Raw genomic sequence first — 11,004 nt, forward strand, 5'->3', positions numbered from 1 at the left:
GCAGGGCTGGCCGCGCCCTGGGCGAGATGGGCATTTGACTGACGGGCGACTGTCAATACGTCGCCCTCTCAGGAGGGTTTCTCGTTCCATAATGAGGCTCCTCTCACGTTTCTTTCAGAACAGCAAGGGTGCCATATCCCACAACCACGAGCGCGTGCCCATCCTTCGTGTTCACGAGCCTTCAGACGATGACGATGACCGTGATGCGACCGGCCGGCAATCTGCCTTTGCAACTCCTCCTCGTCCCAGCAGTAGCAGCAGCAGCAACGAGGAGAGCGTGGTGGGCAACGTCGAGGCACTCGTTCCTCACCCGCCGTCGTCCTGTGAAACAACGGGCAATGTCGAGAATTTGTCGCGATCGGTTCGTCAGGTCGCCACGGACTCGCAAGTCTACACACACAGGCGAGGCAACTTTGGCCTGCTCTTTATCACGTTGGCCCAGCTCTGTTTCAGCATCATGAATTTGTGAGTGCAACACTGGCCGCAATCACTTGGCCTTCCCATACCGGCTTAGTATCTGAGGCTCTTGCAGGCTCGTCAAGGTGCTCCACCAGACGCAGGACATCTCGGCCTTTCAGATCATCGGCGTCGAGACTTTGATCGCATACATGGGCATCCAGGCGACGATGCTCTACCTGCGTGAGCCTGATCCGTAAGTCAAACGAACCTGGTTCCAGCGCTCTTGCCGAGTAGCAGCTGCAGAAGGAAGGCTGAGGAGACGATGAAAAGGTACCTCGGACCACGAGGAACGAGAGCGCTACTCGTCTTGAGGGGCATCTGCGGCTTCTTGAGTACATTGGGTCTCTATCTCGGCCTCAAGGTCCTGAGCCTCGGTGATGCGACGACGATCTTCTTTCTCTCGCCATTGACGACCGGTACGTTGCTCCTCTGTACTTGGCCTTCTCTGTACTCTCGTTCTCACACTTCAAGGAGGGGAGTACGACAGCCATTCTCGCCCACGTCTTTCTTCACGAGCCTCTGCGCCTCACCGAGGTTGGCTGCGGGCTATTCAGCCTCGTCGGTGTTGTCCTCATCGCCCGACCGGACGCCTTGCTCGGTGACGACACGCCCAGGGAGCGCAAAGATTGGGAGCATGCCACAGCTTCGCAGCGCATCGAGGCTGTCCTATTTCTCCTCATGGCTGTCGTAACGACGAGCACCGCCTTTATCACGATCCGAAAGCTGGGAAGGGAGACTACGTGGCACAACATCAACTATTTTTCCCTGTTTTCGTGGGTGTGCGCCTTTGCTTCGATGCCCCTGCTTGGCGTCGAGTGGGTGTGGCCCGACAGCACGGCGTGAGTGGCTTTCCCATTCCTACTTGCTTTACTTTTATTGAGCACGGTTGCTCATTCGCGATGCCCCTCTCAGATCCGTCACACTCCTGCTCCTCATTGGCGTATTCAGCCTGGCTGCTCAGATCCTTCAGACGCTGGGGTGGGTTGCACCTTCGCTTGCATCCTGTTTGGGAAGGGCAACGCCAAGCTGATTGTCGACACGGAACAGATTGCAGCACGAGAGGGCAGGGCGAGCAGCGGCGCTGACGTATTCGCAGCTCATTTTTGCCTATGTGTGGCAAGTCACGATCCTCGGTGACGGCGTCGAGCTGATGAGTGTGTACGGCACCATGATCATCATCACCGCGGCCGTCGCAGTCACGGTACGTCCGTCACAGGCACAGCGACGTCTTCTTCTTATTTGCTGACTCATCCTCAGCTCTCCAGACCCGAGATGGTCGCAGCGCCTTGAAGAAGACCTCCCTGCATGCATGCGAGGCAGACTAGCGTCTTTGTTTTTAATATTGTTTGGTCTAAAAAATCCGAGTTGAAACCCACGAGGTCTAAAAGTTCTTACCGTGTAGACTAGTCACCATTAGTATTTCGGTCCTCTGCCCTTCTTCCAGATGACCGACTCGCCGAGCGTCGATCTCTTGTCCCGGCTCGCCTGGCCTGGCCTGGCCTGGCCTGGCCTGGCAGCCTCGCTAGTCTAAACTAACTGTAAAGGAGAGAAGAGAAAAGAAAAGTGAAAAAAGAAAGGAGAGAGCCAAATTTAGGCTTGCAAGGGGAAATGGGAAGTGCGAGGAAAACCTAAATCAGGCCAGGGCGACTATCATACTGGGCAGAGCTCTTTGGCTGGCTATCTCAAAGGAGCTGGAGCTGAGGCCTCTAGCGCCGCACACGAGCGAGGTTCGTCAAGCTCGCCTTTAAGCGCGGATCCGAGCGCCTCCCTTGTTCCCACCTTCATCACCTTGCTCGCCGTCGCTGACCCCCGGCCCGTTGAATTTGACGGCTCCCACCGATTCAAGGCAAAAGAAAAGAGTGCAAAGCACAAAAGACGGCACAGATAGGCAAGCGCGTATCGGCCAACGCCGCGCCGCGCACGACTAGCGAGCACTTTGTCGGCAGAAACTTCTTCTCTGGAGACCGCCACTTGCTACCTCGGCGCGTTCACTCACAATCGCCACCAGCTAGACCTTTGCAAGAGTACACGGCTTCAAGTAATTGTTCGAGGGTGAGTTGCAGGAAAAAAAAAAAGAAGAGAAGAGAGAAAACAGAAGGGAAAGTGCTTGGCAGCCGGTCCCATGACATCTGTCCTCGTGTTGCTTTTGTCGAGATTAGTGGCTGAACTCGCCAGATTTGCAGCGCCGCCGCAAACCAGCATCTCGACAGGACACCTACCCTACCCCCCCCCCTTTTCTCCCTCCCTCGGCCCGTCCTAGATCGTGCCCCTCGCAGCACCACCAGTCCCTTCCTCTCTAGCGTTCCCGATCGCCCCTCCTCTCCCTTCTCCCACAAGCGTGGCTTCGCTGGGCAATTATTGAGCCAGTCTCCATCGCCTCACAAGACGCCCCGACGCGATAGAGTGGCTCGCGGGCTGGTGGGCTGGGAATTGGAAAAAGGACAAGTCTCGAGACGGCTGAGCATCGATCCTTTGCTCTCTTTCATCTTCTCGTCGCTCTATCCCTGACCACAGGTGGCGTTGGACCGCTCCCCGCTAATATCGTACGACGAGGAAGCTAGGCAGAGATAGAGAACACGAACATGACGACGGTATACGACAGCAGCAACAACGGCTTTGGCAACTCGCCAACGTCGCCAAACGGACCGTATCCTTCCAACAATGGAGGCGGCAGCAGCGGCGCGGGCGAGGGCGGCGCAGGCCGAGCAGGCGATCGGAGCAGCCTGCTTGTCGGTCGCAGGCTCACCGCTGCCAGCATGAACAACCGAAACACCAACAGATATAGCGTTACAGCCCTCTACAGCATGGCCGCCGAGCAGGACGTCGAGGTGGAAGATGATCTGGCAAGAGGTGAGCTGGTTCCATTGGCGGCTTATCTCTTTATATCACTCTTATTCATCCTTCCCCCCGCCAAGCGCAAAAACGTCTGCGAGAGCTCAAGGGGAGAATCTCTGCGCAGTCAAAGAAGAACTTTGTTCTGGAGAGAGACGTCCGATACCTCGACAGTCGCATCGCGCTCCTCATTCAGAACCGCATGGCCCTCGACGAACAGTCAGAGGTCGCCAGCACACTCGAGGACAACGAGTCGGTGCTCGGCACGGCCCTCGACGACCGGCGGATGCAGCAGTATGGCAACCTCTTTTTCCTCCTCCAGTCCGAGCCGAGGCATATTGCTGCCCTCTGCCGGCTCGTCAGTCTGGCCGAGATCGACACGCTGCTGCAGACGGTCATGTTCACCCTGTACGGAAACCAGTACGAGAGCAGGGAGGAGCACCTCCTACTCACCATGTTCCAGTCCGTCCTCTCTGCCCAGTTTGAGACGGCCACCGACTTTGGCTCCCTGCTCCGTGCCAACACGCCCGTGTCGAGAATGATGACGACGTACACGAGGCGAGGACCAGGCCAGAGCTTCCTCAAGGACGTCTTGGCCGAGCGCATCAACTCGCTCATCGAGCACAAGGATCTCATCCTCGAGGTGAACCCGGTCAAGGTGTACGAGCAGATGATTGCCCAGATCGAAGAGGACACTGGCGCAGTACCAGCCGACCTGCCCAAGGGCGTGCCCCCCGAGGTGGCCCAGGACAATGCCGACGTGCAGGCCATCATCGCGCCCCGGCTGACGATGCTCATGGAGATTGCAAACAGCTTTCTCTCGACCATCATCAACTCCATCGACGAGGTGCCATACGGGATCCGGTGGATCTGCAAGCAAATTCGCAGCCTGACGAAGCGAAAGTACCCCGACGCCACCGACTTTGCCATCTGCTCCCTCATCGGCGGCTTTTTTTTCCTCCGCTTCATCAACCCGGCCATTGTCACACCACAGGCCTACATGCTCGTCGACGGGCCGCCAGCCAAGCACCCCCGACGCACGCTCACCCTCATCGCCAAGATGCTGCAGAACCTGGCCAACAAGCCGAGCTATGCAAAGGAGCAGTACATGATGTCGCTCAACCCCTTTGTGGAGAACAACAAGACGAGGATCAACCAGTTCCTCAATGCCCTCTGCGACGTCGGCGACTTCTACGACACGCTCGAAATGGACCAGTACATGGCGCTGTCCAAAAAGGACCTGCAGATCCAGATTACGCTCAACGAGCTCTACGTCACCCACTCGCTCGTCGCCCAGCACCTCGACGTGCTGGCGCCCAACGACAAGCACCATCTCCGCATCTGCATTGGTGAGCTGGGCGCCTCGCCCGGCCAGGTCTCGCGAAAGGAGAACCGGACGCTGGAGCTGCCCCTCTTTTCGCGCTGGGAGACGCCGATCCAGGACCTCACCACTGCATTCATGTCGGAAAACAACGTGACCCAGAACGACATTCTCTATATGGAGACAAAGTCAATATTCGTCCAGCTGCTGCGCTCCATTCCCCAGCTGGCCGAGAAGCGGCCTCTGAATTTGCCCCTGATTGCCGAGAGGGCGGCGACGACGAAGGACGCGACGCTGGTCCGCAAGGGCATCAAGGTCAAGGAGATGCTCCGCGAGCTCGAGGAGCTCAAGGTTGTCGACCGCAGGGATGGCTACAGCCTCATGACGGACGAGGTGGCCAGCGAGCTGGCCCACCTGGGCAACATGCGCGAGAGAGTCATGCAGGAGATGCGGAGCCTCGAGAGCGTGTACAAGACCATCGTCGGCCACAACAACTACCTGCGATCCCAGCTCGACACCTACAAGTCGTATCTGCAGAATGTGCGCATGACCAGCGGTGGTGGCAAGGAGCGGCCGACAGGCGGCGTCGGTGTGGTGAGCTTCAACGGAAAGGAAAAGAAGCCAGCAAAGACACAGGCCCAGGGGCCATTCAAGTTCACCCACGCCCAGATGGAAAAGGAGGGCGTCATTGCATCGAGCAGCGTGCCTGTCGAGCGGCGGCCCTCGATCTTCTTCTGCATCGCGTCGCCCCAGCCGGGCAGCTTTGTCATCTCGCTCAACTACAAGGGCCGCGAGAGGGCCATTCTCGAAATGGACCTGACGCTCGACGACATTCTCGAGAAGCAAAAGGACGGCGTTCAGATCCTCGACCTCGAGTACGTGCAGCTCGATGTGGACCAGATCCTGGCCCTGCTCAACAAGACGTTTGCCAAGCGCAAGTGGTAGTGGCTTTTTACAATCCCTTTATACCTTCATTCTTCTTTTTCATATTCCTCCGCTTCCCTCTATTTGTGTGTGTTTCTCATCTTTCTCTCTCTTCTTCCTTTCCCCCAAGTCCGCTGTTCGTCTGCGTCGACGGCGTCTCGACGATTTTCTCCTTTTGTGTCTCCAATAGTTGTCCCAATCCTGATTGTCGGTGTTTTGTAACTCAGCCCGACTGAATGACCTCATCGCAATCCCCAATCACAAAAGCGTCGGGAGGATATCTGCGCGGATGCATCCATATCTGTGCCCTAGCGCGTGTCAGGTACAGTACGTGCATGCACGCGAAGCTGCTTGCTTGAAGGGGGGGGGGGGGGGGGGGGGGCGGGGGGGGGGGAAATCCATTCCGCGTGTACGTACGGTGTGCACCGTGCGCGCGCTCGCGCAGAGGCAATGCGAAGAAGTGGGAAAGTGCCTTCTCTCCGTCTGGCCCAACGAATATTGCAGGGCACGCTCGCTCGGTCTCAGCGCTTTCTCCACAAGGACACCACCCACCGCCTAGGGCTTGCCGATTGGGCGAGCATACAAGCATGCAGCCGCCACTGACGCCGATCGCCACGTCGCTCGACGATGTCGGGGGGCTTGGCCTGAGCCTCGACAAGGCCGGCCTGGAAGACGACAACGACGACAGCGGAGCCGGGAGGCGCGAAGGAAAGGAACAAGAATCAATCGAAGACCTTGTCAAGGCAGCCTTTGTCACGGGTTACCAGAGCGCAGTCAGCTATAGCGCCGATGTCGAGTTTGGCGAGTTGCACAAGGGCACCCTGGGCCCCGAGCAGATTGTCGGCCTGATTGCAGAGGGCTACGCGCCAGAGGAGATTGGCTACCAGATTGCAAAACGGGACAGCCTCGTCGAGCAGTTTCGCCAGCTTGTGCTGACGAGCATCAGAGACATGGCCCTGGGCTACACGGTCTGCCAGCTCGCGGACCAGCTTCTCAACGTGAGTGCTTGCGAGGCGCTCTTCGCTGTCCCGTGAGGATTTGGCCCGTGCTGACATGAATGTCTTTGGGGGAAACAAGGTGGCGCCACTGTCGAGCGATGCGAAAAAGGCCAGGCTGACAGCTGTCCGGAACCGCATGGCCGAGATGGACCGCGGCCCACTCACGACGACGACGCAGCTACCAAAGTACAACTACGAGGCAGTGTACGAGTACGTCGAGGCCGAGCTGCACAATGGCGAGCTCGTCGGCGACCCAGCGTGGATCAACGACGAAAAGAGGCGCAAGAAAAAGGGCGTGTCCTGGAGAGATCGTCTGGTCAAGAGCATCGCCATGCTAGACCAGGCTTTTGACGAGGCCGTCAAGCAGCTCGACTGGACGGCACTTATGGGGGCTGATGTCGATCTCCTTCGCGATGCCAGGCCCGAGGAGTTCAGCGATGCCGCCGTGCACATCTTCCGGCAGATCCCGGCGCAGGTCGCTCAGGGCCCAGCCCGACCAGATGGTACCACCACCACCTCCGTCTCTGCCTCTTCTTCTAGCACACCCGGGCTCTCCGCCCAAACAATTCGCACCGTCGGCCGTGCCTTTCGGACGGTGCTCCTCGACGGGTGCAAGGCTCGCGGCAACGAGCATTTTGCGGCTGGCGAGTATGTGCTGGCCGAGGACGCCTACCAGAAGGCCATTCTCGGAGGCACCAACGACCCCGCTGCGGCCGTAAACCTCGCGCAGGTCCTGCTCAAGCTGGAAAAATTCCGATATGCAGAGAACGCGGCGACGATCGGCCTCTATCAGATCGAGGCTGCGTCAGGCGGCTTGCAGCATGGCGCCTCGGCATCCTCGTCCTACTTTGGTACCAGCGAGGCCAGACAGCCGAGGCAGCACGAAGCCAGTCGAGCGTACCGAGGCACTGACGTCGAGCTGTTGGCGCTCAAATACAAGGCTTTGATTCGACGAGGGCGCGCAAGGCGGGCCATGCTTGAGCAGCTTGGCGGACTGAAGAGGGCCGAAGAGATCGAAGAACGCACTGTAGAAGTCGACCTCGACCAAGAGGAGGAAAAGGACGAGAAGGAGCAAGCCGAAGAGAGAGGAAGGATGTTGTTGGGCGCGAGGAGCGACTTTACCAAGGCCATGCATCTCGATGCCAACGATGAGGTTGCGCGTGCCGAGCTGGCGACTCTTGCTATCGATCCTCGCCAGCGCCGTCCCTCTGAGCATGGGGCGCATGGCCTCGCCTTAGCAAGCCATACCGATGCGACTGGAGAGTCCTCATCCTCTCCTCCTTCGTTCTCATCTCTTCTCCAACGAGGCGGCAGCGAGCCGGCAATACCGAGCTCGAGCCTTCTGTGATTCGTTTTCCCTTTGCACCCCTGTACATTTTTTTTCTTTACCAGTCATCATTACCAGTCATCAGCCTCAGAATAATGGGCCATGTATCATTCCCAGCGCGATCTCAGGCCAGGGCCCTGCAGGATGCAGGCCCCTGTGCGATATTCACGGCGTCTGATGCAAGAATCAGCTTGTTTGTCTGTAACCACTACTACCACCGCCTGCTTCAGCATCACTCTTCAGAGACAGCACCTTTTCCTTCAGCGATTGTCAGCCCTCGCTTACCTCCTTTGTTCCTCTAAAGCGCTCCTTTTTTCATGTCGTCTTCGATCCCCCCAACGGGAACCTTTATCCAGCCTCAGCAGCAGCAGGCTAGTGAACGATCTGTCCTCCTCGCCCGAGGCCCTGTCCCCCACGATCAGCACTCGCCCCTGACTTCGCCTTCATCAAGTTACACGGGACGAAACAGTGCTTCGGCAAAGCGCAAGCGACCGCGTCGCGCGAGCAGTTGGTTCCCTTCCTGCTGTGGCTCTGACCCTGCCCTGTACGATGACGACGGAGCAGGTAAAAGGAAATTGCCGGTCGAGTACCAGAGCAAGCTTGTCATCAAGCATCATGTCCCCACTGTCAGCCATCACATTGAGATCTGCACGCCCCCTCCTTCCTCTCCACCTCAAGTCATTGTGAGAGACTTCCCCTCTCTCTCTATTCGACATACAGCTGATCAGAACCTTCTTTTTTCTTTGTCCAAAGGACCTGCCCCTCCCTCTGCCCTCGTTTTCCTCGGCGGGCCACTCTTCCACCACGATTTTCTCTCTTGGCTCTCAGGCCGTCTTTGCCACGCCCACTGCCGCTGCGTACGGCGACGCAGCCACCGTGACGCCGGCATCTTCCGCCTCGACCAACTCCTACTCGCGTTTCCAGGACGCAGCCGAGGGGCGGCAGGGCCGACTGCGAGCGGCACCAGCGAGCGCACAGACGCTTGCCAGTCTCACTGCCTCCCCGCCAGATGGCCTGCGCCCGGTTTCGTCAATGGTGGAGATTGGCGGACGCCTGGCGAAGGGCGTGCTCACCAGCCGTGAAATTTGCTGCGAAGAGATTCCACAACGGCGAGGAGCAGACGAAAAGCGCAGAAGGAGGCGTCTCGGCAACATCGAACACTATGATGAGAATGTGCGAGCGTACCTCGGTGCGCTTCAGCATCCTTCCATGGATGGCGACCGCCTCGATCGGGAAACCCACAATCAGCAAGCAGAAGCAGAAAATCCAGAAAAGAGGCTCTCGACTGCCTCGACGCTGAGCCGGTACTCCTCCCAATCAACGGGAGGCGACGGCGTCGACGACAACAACGGCCGATCGAAACGACAAGACCAGGCCAGCTTCGTTTCTGGCAAAGTCTCGCACTCTTCGATAGAGCATTCAACGTCGAGACGACGCGCGACAGCTTCGTGCACCTCGTCTTCGGCAGCGTCATCGATGATCGAACAGAGCAGGAGCAGTGGCGCCCTCTCGGAGAGAAGTCCGCCAATCGGAGACGTCCTCTGCCAGTTTCCCAGCCTCGTCACGCTGCAGGGCGACCGCAAGTTGGGCATGGCAAGCTTAGTCGGGGGCGCCACTCGACTGAGGGGCTTCGATGTTGATGACAGTCATGACGACGATGACGTTTACGGGAAAGGAGAAGAAGTAGATAGGGCAAGCATTACTTCTTCGGACATTGAAGGTCTCCTTGTCAAGGCGGGCACGGTCTCGGATCGCGACAATCAAAGTCCTAGTCACTCAACTGACTGGCAGAATAAGCTCGTTCCGGAGAACAGTATGCAGTCTGAGACGCCGAGTAGGGACAACATGCACAGGCGCAAAGAATCGGGCGCACACTCGCTGCGCTCCATGAAAAGCGTCCGGACGCTCAAGAGAGCCGCCAACGACGACGGCTCCAGTGCTTCTTCACCTGCCGCAACACCCCGTCACAGCCGCAAGAGAAATGCGAGTGTCTCTTCGGCCAGATCGTCCAGTGGAGCTCCTCGCTCTTCGCCCCCCGAGTTGCCCCTGCCGCCGGTGCCAGCAACAGCAGGGGGAGGAGGCCCACAGTCGGTCAGAAGGGCCACCGTCGGCACCTCGGCGCCTTCCTCCTCCTCTTCCAAAGCCGGCGTCCTTGCTGCTGCGCACCAGAAGCGGACGACGGCACCTGCCCGTGTCCGGCTCGAGGCCTCCGCCGCGGCGCTCCATCGGCAACGAGCACAGGGGCAGTTCCCTCACGCCGGTACTTCCTACTGTCGTGCCTCTCCCAATCGTGGCTCCTACTACGAACAGGGACAGTCCATCGCACTGTGATACCTCTCCTCTCAGCAATGAGCATGCCAATCTGGCCGTTACAGAGCGACTCGTCAGGGCCAGAGTGTTGAATTGTAAGATGAGCAAATAAGAAAGGAGGTGGACCCTTGAAGGCTTCTTGAAATTCTGATTCGTGACGTGAAGTCATAGCGCGCCTGTGTCAGCCAGGCTGGTGGAACCTCCTCCGGGGCAGAGCACGTCAATCGATCGCGCCGGGTACGGTGGAAGGGTCTATGTGTGCGTCAATATGGGCCGGGCTGACGTAGACGTCTTTGAAAGCGCTAATGCTTAAAAAGCGAGGATGTCAGGCTGCGCATTCTACTCCCTCACAAACGCGCGCACACACCACAATGTCAGGAAACACGGAGGAATCTGCCCGGTTCAAAAAGGTCAATCAGACCGTCGGCGGGGTGAGTTGGGAGGCCACTCCTTGTTTAAGTCACCGTGCCACTCTGCTAATGCTTGCGCTCGCAATCAGGGCGACACCAACAACGTCGTCGGAAACACAAATGACGAGGTTTTCAAGAGCTTTGGCGGGCACGAGCAAAACGTACAGAACGAGCCTCGCTCGGCCGACTCGGCCCGAGAGCGCGACCTGCAGGAGAAGGGCTACACGGACAGGGCCACGGACAAGGAGCTCGACGAGACGGAGGAGCTGCGGGCGAAGCTGAGCAAGAGAGGCAATGCGCCTCAGGAGGGCGCCTCGGCGTAACAGCATCTAGCTCTGTTGTTGTTTTGGCTCAGATTCGCCAATATCATCACCACTACTGCACTACAAATATACAGTATGTACTGTATGTACTGTAAATGTC

At 58.3% G+C, this 11,004-nt stretch overlaps 5 protein-coding genes across 5 annotated transcripts; all 5 read left to right on the plus strand.

Moving 5' to 3' along the window:
- Window positions 1–39: 39 nt before the first annotated feature.
- Window positions 40–2,034, plus strand: FA10DRAFT_277663 (hypothetical protein). Its single transcript, XM_025523396.1, has 7 exons — window positions 40–465; window positions 533–652; window positions 697–875; window positions 947–1,298; window positions 1,372–1,437; window positions 1,507–1,660; window positions 1,877–2,034. The coding sequence occupies exons 1-7, from the start codon at window positions 92–94 to the stop codon at window positions 1,988–1,990; spliced, it is 1,359 nt and encodes a 452-aa protein (XP_025381188.1). The 5' UTR covers window positions 40–91; the 3' UTR covers window positions 1,991–2,034.
- A 1,181-nt stretch (window positions 2,035–3,215) lies between these two features.
- Window positions 3,216–5,557, plus strand: FA10DRAFT_270899 (Rho GTPase activation protein; the record flags this gene model as incomplete). Its single annotated transcript, XM_025523078.1, has 2 exons — window positions 3,216–3,309; window positions 3,375–5,557. 2 exons carry the CDS (start codon window positions 3,216–3,218, stop codon window positions 5,555–5,557), a joined length of 2,277 nt encoding a protein of 758 aa, XP_025381189.1.
- Window positions 5,558–6,025: 468 nt separating this feature from the next.
- On the plus strand, window positions 6,026–7,962 carry FA10DRAFT_264587 (hypothetical protein). Its single transcript, XM_025520705.1, has 2 exons — window positions 6,026–6,534; window positions 6,614–7,962. The coding sequence occupies exons 1-2, from the start codon at window positions 6,124–6,126 to the stop codon at window positions 7,880–7,882; spliced, it is 1,680 nt and encodes a 559-aa protein (XP_025381190.1). The 5' UTR covers window positions 6,026–6,123; the 3' UTR covers window positions 7,883–7,962.
- A 216-nt stretch (window positions 7,963–8,178) lies between these two features.
- FA10DRAFT_283604 (hypothetical protein) lies at window positions 8,179–10,192 on the plus strand (the record flags this gene model as incomplete). Its single annotated transcript, XM_025523852.1, has 2 exons — window positions 8,179–8,544; window positions 8,615–10,192. The coding sequence occupies 2 exons, from the start codon at window positions 8,179–8,181 to the stop codon at window positions 10,190–10,192; spliced, it is 1,944 nt and encodes a 647-aa protein (XP_025381191.1).
- A 225-nt stretch (window positions 10,193–10,417) lies between these two features.
- FA10DRAFT_264589 (hypothetical protein) lies at window positions 10,418–10,965 on the plus strand. Its single transcript, XM_025520706.1, has 2 exons — window positions 10,418–10,602; window positions 10,671–10,965. The coding sequence occupies exons 1-2, from the start codon at window positions 10,543–10,545 to the stop codon at window positions 10,902–10,904; spliced, it is 294 nt and encodes a 97-aa protein (XP_025381192.1). The 5' UTR covers window positions 10,418–10,542; the 3' UTR covers window positions 10,905–10,965.
- The last annotated feature ends 39 nt before the right edge of the window (window positions 10,966–11,004 follow it).

The sequence above is a fragment of the Acaromyces ingoldii genome, assembly GCF_003144295.1.
Source record: "Acaromyces ingoldii strain MCA 4198 unplaced genomic scaffold FA10scaffold_1, whole genome shotgun sequence".
Classification (NCBI taxonomy): Eukaryota; Fungi; Basidiomycota; class Exobasidiomycetes; order Exobasidiales; family Cryptobasidiaceae; genus Acaromyces; species Acaromyces ingoldii.